This window comes from Harmonia axyridis, chromosome 4 (genome assembly GCF_914767665.1).
Source record: "Harmonia axyridis chromosome 4, icHarAxyr1.1, whole genome shotgun sequence".
Lineage (NCBI taxonomy): Eukaryota > Metazoa > Arthropoda > Insecta > Coleoptera > Coccinellidae > Harmonia > Harmonia axyridis.
The window spans coordinates 13404575-13420357 of record NC_059504.1 but is presented as its reverse complement, the minus strand read 5'-3'; the positions used below and the strand labels follow the sequence as shown (position 1 = coordinate 13420357).

Below are 15783 nucleotides of genomic sequence, written 5' to 3'. Positions count from 1 at the left end.
TGCTTTTCTCTCCGGCAAGAGTTACATAATTTGACTTTCCTTAAACTTCCCTTTTTTTTACCTATTTTTCAATATTTCAATTTCAATAATTTTTCATCCGATTTATTAATATAATTTTGTATCGGTATTCTCTTCGGGAATCTTTTTCCCATTAGAGAACTATTCATATCTTTTTGCATTAAGTAGGTACTCCTACCATCAATTCACAGTTTACCATTTAGCTCTCAACTACTCAACTGTTGTGGATTGTGGTTTAGAGATAAGTTTTTGAATCAAACAAAACTGATGATAATTGTCCAGCTGACTAGGATAATGGGGATCTACTCCAATTTTTCAATTTGTATGTTACAAGGTTTCACATCACTGACACTTATGACAAGGATATGAACTAGTCAATAAAAGACATAACTAAGGGAAATTTTTATCCTGTTTTGAAACTGAAATCTGCAAGTAACAACTCAAAATCAGAACTGTCAAAAGACACTTTAGAAAAATATCTTCTTTCAAGATAACTTCTTATCTGAAGTTCATTTTGAATATCTAAATACTATTTTGTTAGAGGAACTTACATATACTTCTTTTAAATGCTTAATTAGACAAACTTATCAGTTTAGAGCTTTCAAATTAAAAAAAAAATATATTCTACGACAATTTCATCGTTTACATTCGTCCAGCTGGCTAGCATAATGGAGGAATACTCCAATTTTTCAATTTGTATGTTACAAGGTTTCACATCACTGACACTTATGGAAAGGATATGAACTAGTCAATAAAATACATAACTAAGGAAAATATTTATTTCCTATACAATAGTATAGTAATTAAGACTATCAAAATTACGATTCATAAAGAATAAATCTAATTCAAAGTTCCCAAATTCCCAGCCAGAGAGCCTGGTCCCTAATAAATTTATTTAAACTAAAAAGTACCTGTTACCTCAAGAGTTTATATTGAGGATTTCCATATCCTATTTTAAAACTAAAAATAAATCTGCAAATAAATTCACAATCAGAACTATCAAAAGACAATTTAGAAAAATATCTTCCCACAAGATAACTTCTTATCTGAGTTTATTTTGAAAATCTAATTACTGTTTTGATAGAAGAACTTACATATACTTCTTTTAAATGCTTAATTAGATATGTTTAAGTTTCTTTATGAATTAAGTGCATCATAGTATAGAACAAGTAATGAATATAAAATACTTTTTTAAGTTACGGAGACACAGTTTCCTTCGAAAAGTATATGAGATACTAATTGATTAATTAAAGTAGTAGCTTAGATACTCCAAAGTAACCAAATACTTTTGTAGGCAATTCTGCTTTCAAGGCACTTATAAAAAGTTGTTACATACATAGTTTATAAAAACCATTAATACTTATTAAAGAAACTAGTGATAATCGAGTAACTTACAGAACAATATAATATAATAAAACTCATAACAAATATTTCTTGATTAAAAATTCCTGAATTATGAAATATCATTCTTTTAAAATAAAATATATTTTTTACTTAAATTAAATGGTTCCTACTTTGGGCAACTTTCTGAAGAATTTTCTTCATCTTTCAAAAGGTAACTTAAATCTGTGCCAACTTCTACTTCTTGTGGTTCTGCACCCCTTTAAAGAGAAATTGACAATATAAAGAGTATTCTTTGAATGAGAATGTCAACTTACTTGACAAATATTCTAGCATTCTTCAAACCTTTCAGAACAGCCTTATCTCCATCTATCAATAAGGTACTACCCTCTCTTAAGCCCAGAACTACTTTAGCATGATCCGTTTCAAGATATTGCATTATTCTTTCCTCTCTTGTTTCACCCTTATGTTTGGAATCTGGTTCAGGATCCACATAATGTGGATTGATATTGAAAGGTACTAAGTTCAAAGCATCAAAACTAGGTGGATAAACAATTGGCATATCATTTGTAGTATGGATGCTTTTAGTTGAAACGTTTGTTCCTAGTAGAAAATTTTCTCATCAGATGCTCTTCGATAAAACCTTATTTAAAATACCTGCACTGGTACCAATATAGAGCATTCCTTCATTCATTACTCTTGACCTTATTAAATCAACAAGTTTGTTATCATATAAACTTTTCAATAATAAGAATGTGTTTCCACCTCCCACAAATACTGATTTTGCAGATTTTACAGACTCAACAGGGTTTTTCGATTCATGAATTCCAGTCATTTGAAGACCTGTTAATAATTTTCCAATAATCTGGTATTATTTGAATATATATTATATGCTCACCCCATGACGTAAAAACATCTTTCACCTTTTTAAGGTATAAGTCATGGTCTTTCAGTGCATATGGTATGAAGAGTACTTCTTGTACATTATGTCTGAAATACATAAGCATATAAAAACAAAATATTCATTTGATATAGGTAATATATACTTTTTCAAGAATTCCTTTATATCGTTAGCAGCATACTCTAGATAAGAAAAGCCATGAACATTTGAGGATGATAATAATAAAACTTGTCGTCTTGCCATAATTAAACACTTATTTATAAATTGATTTTCAAATAGAGAAAAGAATGTATCAAATATTCTGGAATTCACATTGAAAACTTCGATGTAAAACCTGATCTTTTCTTATCAAATATTAACTAATACACTACATAAAATATATTGATTTGAATTAGATATGCAGGAGTTATCAGATCTTGGATATTTGACGAATTGGAAACAATGAATAAATATATCATAAAAATTCATTTCCCCAGTTGGTCATGAATCATGATTCGCCAGCTCCAGTGGCGTATCCAGATATTCAGTCTAGGGTCAGGCAACAACAGCTAGAAGACAGGACTTTAGACATGGAGATATTAGATTTTAATATCTCTGTGGCCATATAGAGCGTGATATGTGGATGTACTGGTAAATAATTTGGACTGTATATCTTACATAACTTTATTTAGAACATTTGAGGTGGAGTGTCGATTCTTGATTTTCTATTAAATAAATATTATGCTTCTCAACCAGACGCATTATTCCTAAACACTTGAACTATTTAATACATGCATGCAGAGATACAATTCTCAAGGCATGGATGATCCCTCTCGGGACTGTAAATAGTCGTTAGGGGAAGAAAGCATTGTCGTAAGTTAAATCTCAACAACTTTTATTCCTCTATAAACCATTTAGACCATGTAGATAGTTATCGTCTAGGATGGGTAGTGATAAAATTGGATGAACTATTGTAGCTGTTATTCAAATGAACTTAATAAGATCTCCTCCATAATCCCTTTTGGGTACGCCCCTGGTCATATCCTGACGCGACTGTGTTTCCATAATTTGCATTTTGATTGATTTATCTATTGAAGAACATCAGAACAAAATTACGTTTCTAATTATTCTACATTTTCTTGACATTAAAGTGGTTTTTCAATATTCTACTCTTTGGTTTGGACCACAGACTAGTAATCTGTGATAGAACTCTAGGTAGGCTGTGCTTCACTGACAGTTCTGACAGGTTGAAAAGGTTATCTTGAAGCTTTGTGAAGTGTAGTATTTATTTGAGCTGCTATTTATTTAGATTACCAGAATTATAAATCGTTTGGCCCTACAATTTAAAGGAAGTACTACCATAGGTAAAAACTTATAGGATTTGTTATTTTGAGAAATGATATAGAGAGTTCAATAAGCATTATAAATATGGTATCCAGAAAGTTTGCCTTTTGTACAATAATTTTCTCTTCAATTTTGAGACTTAACGTTGAAAATGTCTAAATTACAAAAACGTAAATTAACGTCAACCCTTTCTACAAAGAGTAAAACAATATCTGCTACAAAAACTAGGCCTAGCGTTTTTGAACGTTTGGGCACCAAAGCTAGTACTATTCATACCAAGGAGTATTGTCATCATTGGGCTCAGAACGGTACGTGTCCTTACGGAAAAAGTTGTAAATATTCGGCCACACATACCTTAACTAGCCCTTCAAAACAAAGAGCCGCCAAAACACAAAGTGAAAAAAGGAGACACGTTAAGGATGCACATAAGAGATTACATCCTGGAGAACCTGATGAAGACTGGGACTGGAATGCTGAAGAATTAGAAGACGCTGACCCTGATGACCTAGAAAAACGTAGAGCAGAATTGCAAAGAGAATTAGAGATACAAATGAAGATGGAGAAAGCTAGAAAAAAAGAGAAGAAAATCAAGAAAGATAGTAGTCCATCCACTGAAAGTTCGTCTTCAACTACTGAATCAACCTCTAGTAGTGACGATTCTTCTTCCTCATCATCTTCTGCAGAAACAAGAAAAAAGAAGATGAATAAGAAGAAATCTAAAAGGGAAAGTTCATCATCTTCTGAAGAGAGAAAACACAAGAAAGCTAAGAAAGTGGCAATCAAATCAACTCATCATGATAAAGATAAGAAAGTACCAACTAAGGTAACAAAAGTTTCTTTGAAGTCCCCAACACCTGTTCGAGTACGTAAACAGTCGCAAACACCCCCTCCTAAAACTAAAACATTTGTTCCATCTAAAGCTGCTACTTCTGAAATTAAATCACCACAACCTCTCAATAAACCAACAGTTAAAGAAAAACATAGAACACCATCGCCTAAGTTAAAAGAAAAGGAAAGAGAAAAAGAACGTGAAAAAGAAAGAGAACGAGAAAAAGAACGTGAAAAGGAACGAGAAAGAGAAAAAGAAAGGGAAAAAGAGAAAGAAAGAGAAAAAGAAAAGCTCAGGGAAAGAGAACGAGCTAAAGAGAAAGAGAGGGAGAAAGATTTGAAAAAGAAGGAAAGGTCCCCGAAGAGGGATAATAGAGGAGAATCTCGTAATAGTAAGGATATTAGAAAAAGAGAAACGCCTGACTCCAGTCATTCTAAAGATCGGAAAACTTCTCCAAGTAAGAGTAAAGGAAGTAGAAGTACAAGTGTTTCTAGAAGGGATCATCGAAGCCCTGCATCAAAAGATGACCATAGAGTTTCAAAAAAGGATGACAGAGATAGGTGAGTATTTTAAACCATTTTATTTCAGGTAATTTGATGTAAATTCTATATTTGCAACAAATTATCAAATTGTCATTATTTGTTACATGATATTGACAATGGTTTTTGTTACTTTAGGTAATATTTCACATCTTCATTTATTGGTGACAGATATACCTTAAAATATTTAACAATAATGTAGCAATCTAAACTGGTCATGTCAATATTTAAGTGATAAATTGTGAGGATATTGTTTCATTTTAATATACAATCCAATTACCGAATGAAATCTTCTACAGAACAAGGCAGAAAGATCGCAATGATCCTAAAAGTAGAAAAGACAGAAGGGATTCCCGTGAGAGAGAAAGGGAAAGAGAACGAGAAAGAGAAAGAAGATTGGCTAGGGAAAAAGAAAGAGAAGAAGCTTTGGCCAGATGTCAAGAAAGACAGAGAGAAAGAGAAAGACTCAAGAAGTTGGCTGCAAAAGAGGAAGAAGAAAGGAGAGCAAGAGATAGAAGTCGTAGAGATGATCGTGGCCTTGATAAACCATCAAGTGAAAGAGTTGATCGACTTATTCCATTGGCTAAAGAACGCATATCTCAATCATCAAGAAAAGGTCATTCTTCTGAAAGGGATAGAAGGGATCGTGATGCAAGACGAGAACGTTCTCCTGATAATCGTCTATTGCGGAAATCATCTTTGGACAGACCGGAAAGACTTGATCGTGATTTGGATAGGAGAGAGTATGATCGTACCTTTGCTGCCCGTTCTACTGACAGAAGCTATGACAGAGGAAGGGATATTGAACATGAAAGGGACCCAGATTATGGTAGACTCCATGAAGTTGATAGAAGATTGGATGATAAAGACTACGGTAGTCCATATGACAGAGCCCGGTTAGAAGAACGTAGATATTTGGATATTGAAGAACATTATGAACCTCCTAGAGAAGATCATTTGCCAAGGGATTATGTCGATGATCGTCGTTCTAGGAGAGAAATGTGGGACATACGAGATGACAGAGATTTAGAAAGGTAAGTAAAGAACAGTAATTTTATGAAAATATCGTTATATTCATTATATTTCCATCTTTAGAGACAGGGGCTTAGACCACCATCGCTATGCTCGTGATGATAGGCATTCTCCATCTTTGAAGACTAGAGAATGGGATCCAGAATATGCCGAACTAGAGTGGAGTAGAAGGCAAGAATGGGAGGCTAGAGATAATTGGGATATCGATATGAAACATGCAACGGAAGAGGAGTGGCGTCTTTACAATGCCAGTAGATCTATGGAGGCGTGGCCAGAAGAAAGGAGGCGGTGGCCTGCTGCTGATTGGAGGGAGACTAGAGACCATTCCAGACCTAGAAGTGTCACATCCCATAGCAGGGAAGGTTAGTCAATATAAAATAATTGAATATGATAGCAATTGATAAAAAAACTGAAAATTCTAGGAGATTTAGATGGTAGAAGAAAAGAGCATCTGAGAGCAGATACCCATAATAGAAATGATCCTCCAGTTAGGGCAGAAAGAAGCGAACGCAACCATTCTTTGCCAAGAAGTGAAGCTTCACATGAGGCTCAGTCCAGGAAAGATACTTCACATGACTCGCATGGAAGAAGTGAAGCTACAAAATCTGATCGTGAACGTAAAGATCCCAAAGAACCTAAAGAAAATTCAGACAAGAAAGATGCACCAGAGAAGAAAGAGTCTGTTGAGAAAAAAGAACCAATACAAGTCAGTGAAGCTGAGATTGAGCCGACATCTGAAGTTAAGACTTCGCTCGAGAAAGAAGAGAAGGATACATCTTTGAAGAGAGCAGCTGAACAGCCTCTTGACAGTCCAAGTGAACCCAAAAAAATATGCTTAGAGCCTGTGCTGGAGGATGATCTCAGTGAAATCAGTGATGATGCTGATGAGATTTTGAATAGAGTGGAGGTATGTGCCAGGAAATAATAATCAAATCAGATCTATTCTAATCTTTCAAAAATATCAATAGCACTTTTGAACAAATTAATATAATGTTTATAAATCCGTTGCAACACAAAATATTTATTATTCATCTAAATTTGGTTTCAAAGTTGTTACCTCCACTTTTGATATTGATTGTTGTCCTAGTTGCAATTATGGACTCAATGCATTAATGTTAATGTTTATCAATGACATTCTTGTTCCACAGGAGGTCGCTGAGGAGCCAGAAGAAGAAGCCGCAGTTCCAGAAAACGCAGAAACTTCTTCTCCGAAAGAGCAGACTTCTGCTGGATCTCCAAAATCTCAATCTCCCCCTCGGTCACCAGGTAATCGTCTATCCAAAGAGAACTCGATAGATGAGGAAAATATGGATTTGGACTTTGAGGAAATTTCTGAAGACGAGCTGGAAGAAGAGTCCAGAGTTAAGGGAATCGGTGATGCTCTAGGTGTAGATTGGGCCAGTCTAGTGGCAGAGTCCCGTCCAAGAGTTAAACCTCTTAGTTCGGCTAAAAAGAGGTGGGAGAGTCACAATGTTTTGTACCATTTAGGTATCTCTGTTGAGCTAGCTGGTGAAGATTTTGTTAAAGAAGTATACAGGGAACACGAAGAGGCTGAGCTGATAGAAAAAATGAAAATTAAAGTAGAGAATGAAGAAAAAAATGGTAAAGTTGATACTTCAGTCGAAGTTAGAGATGAGACTGGAAAGGATTTACTTGTGACTGACCCTTTGGCAGAAATCCAAGTAGCCAATTTGGAAAGAATGAACTTGAGGCGGACATTATTGACTAGTGTTGGATCTTATAGAAGAGCTCTATCGGCCAGACGAGATTTAATGATTAGAAGGAATTTGTGTAATCTACCTATTTCAGATGCTTTTGTTGAAGCACCTAAAAGACATGATCCGGAATTGTTTAAACTTGCAGTGAAGTTGTTAGAACGTGAGAACAATAGTGACAAAATCACATTATGAATTTATACTTCATCAATAGACATTTTAGGTTGGTGTAAGTTGAATTTCTCTATTTATGTTTTGATATTTTCTGTAAATAGATATTAGAATGTTTGTAATAGGTGCGTCAAATATATAATAGATTGACAATGAACTTAAAAAAAATGATTTAATAGATTCTTTAATATTGTAGAATTCTTGAAGAATTTTGATTTTTCAATTAAGATGGTTTCTGACCTGGTATTATTTATGTTGAGGTTAACATATTTAAATTACAATAAAAAAGTTTATTGTACTGAATATTGTTTTTTCATTTTTTTGAAATTATTTCTCTGGGAGAGAAATCACGCCTAATATTATATGCGTATGACATCAAAAATCAAGATGAGCTATTGAAAACCTTTTTTTTTGCTTGAACTTAGGAATTAAACCTGTTCCTGAGGAATTTATTTCTTAATATGGAAAAACATTTATTTTTTAAAGTTAACCACTAAATTCTAATTTGATCAAATTGGTAATATCAGGAAGAAAAATTGTGGTGAAGAAAGTTTAATTATGCCTAATAATGAAAAACGCCAGCGTAAATAGACCTCGAAATTTATTGTCTACAACAGAATATACAACATTGAATTTTTTAGCTCAAAAATTCAGATTCAATTTAGGTTAATGTGAATTCAAATCTAATTATTGGTTTGGTGAAAAATAAATATAAACACTTACTAACTGTGAAATCTGTGGAAGTTAGTAAGTGTTTATATTTAATCAATATGAATTTCCACCAAGTAAGGACTGAATCCATTGAATATTATTGGTTTCATTCAGGATTCTTTCCAATTACTTGCAGAAACTTCTTAAATTCAGTTTTCAAGCATTTTTGGATCCTCTCATTACGACTGCACAAAGTGGCAACAGCGCATAAAAGGTTGAAATGGAATGTTTGAAATATGACGTAAATTCCCCTTTTCAATAAGTGATATGCACCTATTGTATGTAAAGTTATCGATTCATTTCCGATTTTCGAAAAAAATAGTTTAGTGGTTAAAACAATTCAATATTTATTTACATAACACGTCACTCATTAAGTTCCGGGTCTGGCGCATAGATGGCACTGCCAGTGCCATACCACTTTTTTCTCTTTAGAAGTACCAAGCTTCAAAAGGTGCATGTCCTAATTTCGGAAAGTAGAGTCTGAATAGAAATAGGGAAGGACAGGTGACGCAACATTTGGTGTTGTTTCAAAACTGGATAAAAACGAGTTTCGCGTATTTATTGATAAATCACTATTTTCTGATGGCATAATGCTGTGCCAGTAAAGCAATTAATGCCTTGATATTTGTTATTCAGACTCTACTCCATCGACAACAACGGTTGAAAGGTGATAAAGGGAAAGAATGAAGAAGTGATTACCGAGATTGAAGCCTATTTAGAAAGTAAGAAGAATTTTTTTTAAGGAAAAAGGAGGTATTGAAAAGTTTATGGTTCCTATATTGACGTCGAATAAAGTTGAATTTCTAAGAGGAAATGTGTTTTTACTGCTTAGACCAGAGATTTGTTGAGTGAAGTGTTATAAATAGGTGTACAATGCCAGGAAAATATTGTGATGATAAAAAGTGCACGTAGTATATTTATTTACTAAGGGTCTATTTTTGATCTCATAACTGCAGTTAGAATGTAAACAATGCCTGAGTATTCTAAATATACATAATTATTATGACCAAACAATAACAGAATCCAATAAAATGTGTTGAAGTAGCCACTTAGTTGCATTAGTCAACAAGAACACACCTCAGCTGCCTCAGCATTGAGTCGATTCACCTGTGCCGATCCACAAATCAAAACTGAATATTTTTCCAGCTAAAAATAAATCTAAGTAGGTAGATATATCGATTGGTGACTTGATTAGCATTTGAAGATCAAGTGGGAGTTAGTTAACTGCCTTTGATTAGTAAAAATAAATCGCGAATGTTGAGAGGTAGGTATTTCATATGTCACTTATTCCAGTCTGAATTGCAGATCCGATTCAAATAAACTGTCTGTTAAATTTTACCCGCTGTTATGACCTGTGAAAGAAGTGTTCCAGCGGTGAGTCGAGTTATAGCTGATTTCTTAAGACGTAAAGATTTAGATGACGAAAATGCTCCATGGGCTCTGGGAGAATCACCTCTAGGGGGAATAGGTATATTTGCCACAAGAGACATCGCGTGTGGAGAAGAAATCTTTAGAGATTATCCTGTTATTGATGGTCCTAGAATCAAGCATTCAAATTCGCTGTTTTGTGTGGCTTGCTATAAGCAAACTAATCTAGCACCATGTCCAAAAAGATGCGGTTTACCCATTTGTTCCAAAATTTGCACCCAACACCACCAATCAGAATGCCACCAGATTAAAACCAAAAGAAGTGAAGTGCAAGAGATAGATGTGGAGCTATTCAAAAATTTAACACCCTTACGCTGCCTCTCACTCCGTGAAGACGATAAGGCAGTGGTGGCAATATTGAAGCACCATAAAGGCTCAAACCACGGAATAGAAGTGGACAAATTGAAATCAATTGGTTTCAAGTTTGAAGAACAAGAAGAAGATTATATAAGACGTGTATGTTGTGTGATGGACGCCAACGCTTTTGAGGTAATGATAGAAAATGAAGGAAAAGAGTCAGATTTTCGTGGTTTGTATCCATTAGCAAGCCTTGTGAACCACTCTTGTGTTCCAAATTTAACACACGCATTCGACCAGAACAAGGTTATGGTGGTCAAGGCATGTGTACCAATCAGAGAAGGCCAAGAGCTTTTCCATTCCTACGTTAGGCTCATATGGAGCACACCAACAAGGCAGTTCAACCTGGTTAAAACCAAACACTTCATTTGTAAATGTCCGAGATGTTTAGATCCAACAGAATTTGGTACATACATGTCTGGAATTTTATGTAAAAAGTGCAAGGGAAATGTTATACCTATCAATCCTTTGAATACAAAGTCGAATTGGAGGTGTGAAGACTGCGGAACGGAAGTTAGCGTACCGGAAATGGCTAAAATAATATGCGTACTTGGATCCGTTTTGCGCACTTTTGATGATGAAGATCTGGAGCTGATGTTGAAATTTTTGAAGATGAAATTGTCGGATTTGGTGCATTCGAACCATGAGATAGCTGTGGACTTGAAGTATAGGATGGTTTGGATTATTGGGCATCATGAAAAGTATAGGTTGAAAGGTAAAATTTTTTTATTGATTTTTAAGATATTTAGGTAGATGGAATTATATTCGCTCGTTATCTATCGATTTTTTACTTCAACTTTCATGGATAGTTCGTGTTTTCGTGGAAAGAGGATCAAATGCAGTAGAGCAAACAATTTTTTATGCCATATATGCAGGCAGATTTTAAAAAGGAAATTGGTTTATTTCTTTGATATCCAAAAAACGAATGAAAAATCAGTTCGTATGCAGTCTAGGAGGTTTCCTCAAAATTATATGGGCCCTATTTATTGGATGCAACTTGATTACAATATTTGATTCTCCTAGCTTGAGAACGAAATCTATTAATTCTGAAAGAAAATCGGTATAAACTAAAAAAAGTTTTCTCAAAAGTTTGGGAAAGCACAATCAGCGGATTAAGAACATGTATTACTAATGTGATACCTAATACAATATTTTTTACCGCATACTTCTATCACTCGTAGTTTTCGAGTTACGAATTCTTTAAATTTTTTCTGAATGATTGACTAATATCTCCGGCGCTTATTCGTTGTTTTTCTTTTATCGTTATTCAAATACATACATTTCTCTTTTCAGATATTTTGCGGTGAAAGAGGAAATAATAAATGGTATTGTAAAATTTGCAGTTTTTTTGAAACTCAAAGTGAATAAAAATTGGAAAAATTATTTTTTCCAAAGAAAATAGTAGGAGGATATTCAACCAAAATAATTTCATATCTCGTTACATTTCAATGATATTCCAAACGTTGGTGTTAATTTAAGAAGTATTAGAAACAGGTGTCGTACATATATGAGTCGAAATTTTGGAACGAAATACATTTAGATATATTTATAGATTTTCCCTGACCTTAGTCAATACATTAGTCATTGTATACAAGAGCCGGATAATTTTGAAAATAATCCAAGTTTGAATATCAATTTTCCGGTATGTTTAAATTCTGTAAAATGCTAGATATATTTCAGAAAATAATCCAAGTTCGAATATAAATTTTCCGGTATGTTTGAATTCTATATAATGCTAGATATATTTCAATCCAACCTGAAATGCGCTGCAAAATTCATAGTTTTCTACTGTTTGTGTGATTGAGGTAATTTTGAAAGCTCTGTGTTGGCCGAATTTGTATCATTTTCTCACGATGACAGTTTGTATTCTGTCCGACAGGCTGGTCGTTCGTAAACACGATAACTCACGAACGGAACAAAATAGAAGCTCGAAATTTTCAGATGAGGTTCGGATCTAGAATACCGCTGCTGAGTTCGTTAATAGACAAAATTAGACGAGGGGTTCCGTAAATAAGGCCGTTAGTATTTCAAACTTTAGATTTGATGGGGATGAACATTTGTATTTGAAGGTAAAATAACAATTTCATGCAATGCATGGCAGATTATCGAAAAAAAATTAGGAAAGCAAAGGCATGACGTCAGGAGCTTTTGAGCGCTGGTTCATCATGCGACAATTGCACCCCTGGATACCACAGGATTGTGTATAGGTATGTGTGGTCTGCAAGAGTCGAAATAAGCGCATTAATGATGCGTCAGCACGTTAGTGCTCTCCTCATTTTTTGGTGATATCTGCGAACAATTTCTTGAAAGACTTTCTGTGACAAAGTAAAACTGAAAGTCTAACAAAAATTCCATCAAACTACTACAAAGTTTCGTCATATTGTATTGAGAATGATAACATTGAATATGATTCATTTTAAATATTCCCTTCAAATTTCCAGATATAGATGATAATCTTCTCGATTTTAAAACCAACATATGTAAGGATCTATTGAAATTATTGGAATCCTTGAAACTGGGAGACAATAAAATGAAAGGACTTTTATCAATCGAGATGCTCTCCTGTTTGAAAGAAAAGCACAGACGTAAAACCTCCTCCAAAATGAATGGTCATGATAAGGTGAGCAAACAATTTGAGGCAAGTCATTAATTTTCATAAAACCAATGAAAAAGATTCAATATCGATAACATCTTCGTTTATTTGTTCATTTAGCTGTATATAAATACAGGTGTTCTGTTTAATGTAATTGAATGGATGATAAAGTAAAAATTTAGTGATTGACTAAATTTCAGGAACAGAATTTAATCTGAGCATTTGATATTTTCAGGGCCGTCAGCAGGACTCACGGGCCCGGGAGGATAGGAAAATGCGGGCGCGAAGGCGCATCCGCCATTCAGAGTCGGACTCTTACAAAATGGCGAATCATTAGTTCATCATCTTCACATCTTTTTCTTACGCTTACGGTTAATATAATTAGGCTATACATTTCAATCTCTTATCTTCTGTAGAATAATGCCGATATCAGTTTTTTTTTATTTTTTTTTTAATTTGCATCATCTAATTGTTCTTGCTGTCTATTATATATTTATCTCCTATTCATTATTTTTTTTTCACTTTCACTCTCGCCAAGATGATATAATCCTTCAATTTTCACTGCGAATTCAGTTTCATTCATTTGACGCAAGCGCAGATCTAGGGTGGGACTGAAGGAACGTCCCCCCATCAAATTGTCCGTACCCTTCCAAATATTTTGCTACCCCCCTAGAATTTAACATACTAAGACTGAAATAATTACAAGATCAATAAAATTTAATTTGACTCAATTTATGAAACAAAGATGTCTAGAAGATTCCTCCACAAAATTTGGGCTTGGATCTGCGCCTGAATTAACGTGGAATGCCACCTGGAATCTTTTTTAAAAAAATCAAGTGGTGCCAAGAGAATTGTAAATAATCTATTGAAAAAAAAAATTTTGTCAAAAAATATTGTACAAACCACAACTTCGGAAAATAATTCAAAATGAGTAAAAAATTTCATATAAAATCCTCATTTTCTACGCCAATATTTACACTACCGGAAAAAAATTAAGGGATCAAAAAAACATTCCAAATATTAAGCGGTTTTTCAAATTGCTATAATCTCGTTAGAAATGGCCGTATCGGAATTTAAAAAAAAATTGAAGCTTTTAGTTTCTATAATAGTTTACGAATGAAATTTCTTCCACCAAAAAATTACTTTTTCTGATCTGATATAAATAATCGTAAAAAAAATTCGAATAATATCTAAAAAAAGGACCTATCTTCGATTTTTTAAAATTTTCACGATTTTTTTCAAAGGCACTAGGTAAGTCCATTCCACATTTAGATTCGAAATTAAAATTAAGCTGAAAAATATTTACCTAAAAGGTCCTTCTTTACTTCACTATTTCCCCCTTTCAAAATCAATTGATATGAATTATCACAGAATGCATTGATGGTGTGATTTGAATGGATCAAAGAAATGTCCTTACCTGTAACTATCTTTTCTAAAAGTCTTACTTGTACCTATTTTCACTATACTTATTATTTTCATTTTGAAATAGATCACTTTTTTCTTCAAAATGATATTAGGTTCACTCAGCATAAATAGAGAGGATTGAACGAAAATTCAAATCTGGTATTTTATTTATAGGAACATGGGTAATACAAATATTACAAATGAAACAACTATATATGTCATTTTAATTTGAAATGACATTTTAATTCATAAGAGATAAGCAATATTTTTTCCTATATACAACAACGCTAAATTATTTTTAAGATCTTAAATAAAACAAAAATAGGAAATATTTTGCAGATGTCCCTTATTGCAAATCAGGCCTGTTTTGATTGAAACAAGCATTATATTTCAGATTCTTATTTCCAAAGTACCGACAAAGGGTAAATGTTCCGCACGGACGTGTTTGTCATTATTTCATAATTGTCTATTTTTATTCGACTTCAACCTAGAGATTGCAAAATGAACTATATTATTCCGGAAAAATGGAAGATCTGGCAACAATGTAAAAACCATCATAATATCGGTCATATCACAAGATCCTTTTGCACCAAAATATATAAAAATTGTTCGATCCGTTTCCGAGATAATTAAAATGTTTCATACTCAAAACTCACTCTGTACATTAATTTGACAATATTATTAATAATTTGAACTGGAATAAATATTGCTGATTGAAGTTTTTTTTAGGTCATATCAGGACAGGCCGAGAAATATTTTGAAGGGACTTGTTCAATTTTGAAAGAGGCAGTATCGAGTGATGTTAAAATATGAAACTCCATTGTACAAAGTTTCCATAAAATTAAAGAAAAATGTAATATATCATTATTTAGAGTATACCAGTTAACACATGATTAGCACCTGCTATCTATATTGTAGAAAACTGAAAAAATGAGGTGAATACTGACGTAAAGTCAGGAGCTTTAGCTGCTTGTTCATACATGTGCCAATTGCGCTCATGGAGACTACGTATGCAGTTCTCTGGACTTCAAGAGCGCAAAAATGACGAACGTTCAATAGCCAATAATAATATTCTTGACAAAAATAAGAAAAAAAAAACTGATGCAGGCAGGAGCTCTTGAGCGCGAGTGAATAGCGCCCTTGGAGGCCACAGAAATGTATATAAGTATTTGAAGTCTCCAAAGGTCCCTCAATGAACGAGCTTGCAATGCTTCTGATATCATGCCAGTACTGTCCTGTTTTTGTAACAATCATTCGAAAGTTAGTTGTACATATTATATACTAAGCTATACTCCTTAAATATACAGTGATATAAAATGCAAGTGGTCCTATTTTGACAATACATCCACATGTGACCCAAATTTCCCCCTTATCTAGTGAAAATTCAATAGCTTAGTTAGGTCTTGAATCAGCTTTTTGAA

At 33.6% G+C, this 15783-nt stretch overlaps 3 protein-coding genes across 5 annotated transcripts; 2 read left to right on the top strand and 1 right to left on the bottom strand.

Moving 5' to 3' along the window:
- Positions 1 to 783: 783 nt before the first annotated feature.
- LOC123678302 (probable alpha-aspartyl dipeptidase) lies at positions 784 to 3238 on the bottom strand. Its single transcript, XM_045615285.1, has 5 exons — positions 2406 to 3238; positions 2258 to 2349; positions 2017 to 2202; positions 1677 to 1962; positions 784 to 1619 (listed from the first exon to the last, which is right to left on the bottom strand). The coding sequence occupies exons 1-5, from the start codon at positions 2501 to 2503 to the stop codon at positions 1529 to 1531; spliced, it is 753 nt and encodes a 250-aa protein (XP_045471241.1). The 5' UTR covers positions 2504 to 3238; the 3' UTR covers positions 784 to 1528.
- A 211-nt stretch (positions 3239 to 3449) lies between these two features.
- LOC123677717 (fl(2)d-associated complex component-like) lies at positions 3450 to 8172 on the top strand. The gene is made up of 5 exons (XM_045614404.1): positions 3450 to 4972; positions 5251 to 5985; positions 6047 to 6345; positions 6406 to 6890; positions 7132 to 8172. Exons 1-5 carry the CDS (start codon positions 3735 to 3737, stop codon positions 7891 to 7893), a joined length of 3519 nt encoding a protein of 1172 aa, XP_045470360.1. The 5' UTR covers positions 3450 to 3734; the 3' UTR covers positions 7894 to 8172.
- A 1415-nt stretch (positions 8173 to 9587) lies between these two features.
- LOC123677609 (SET domain-containing protein SmydA-8-like) lies at positions 9588 to 15680 on the top strand. Of its 3 annotated transcripts, none has more exons than XM_045614244.1 (4): positions 9588 to 9742; positions 9886 to 11080; positions 12807 to 12985; positions 15092 to 15680. In XM_045614244.1, exons 2-4 carry the CDS (start codon positions 9928 to 9930, stop codon positions 15173 to 15175), a joined length of 1416 nt encoding a protein of 471 aa, XP_045470200.1. In that variant the 5' UTR covers positions 9588 to 9742; positions 9886 to 9927; the 3' UTR covers positions 15176 to 15680. The 3 variants fall into 3 exon arrangements, with proteins under 3 accessions (XP_045470200.1, XP_045470202.1, XP_045470201.1); XM_045614246.1 differs by having other exon boundaries at positions 9602 to 9742; positions 9874 to 11080; XM_045614245.1 differs by lacking the exon at positions 9588 to 9742 and having other exon boundaries at positions 9780 to 11080.
- The last annotated feature ends 103 nt before the right edge of the window (positions 15681 to 15783 follow it).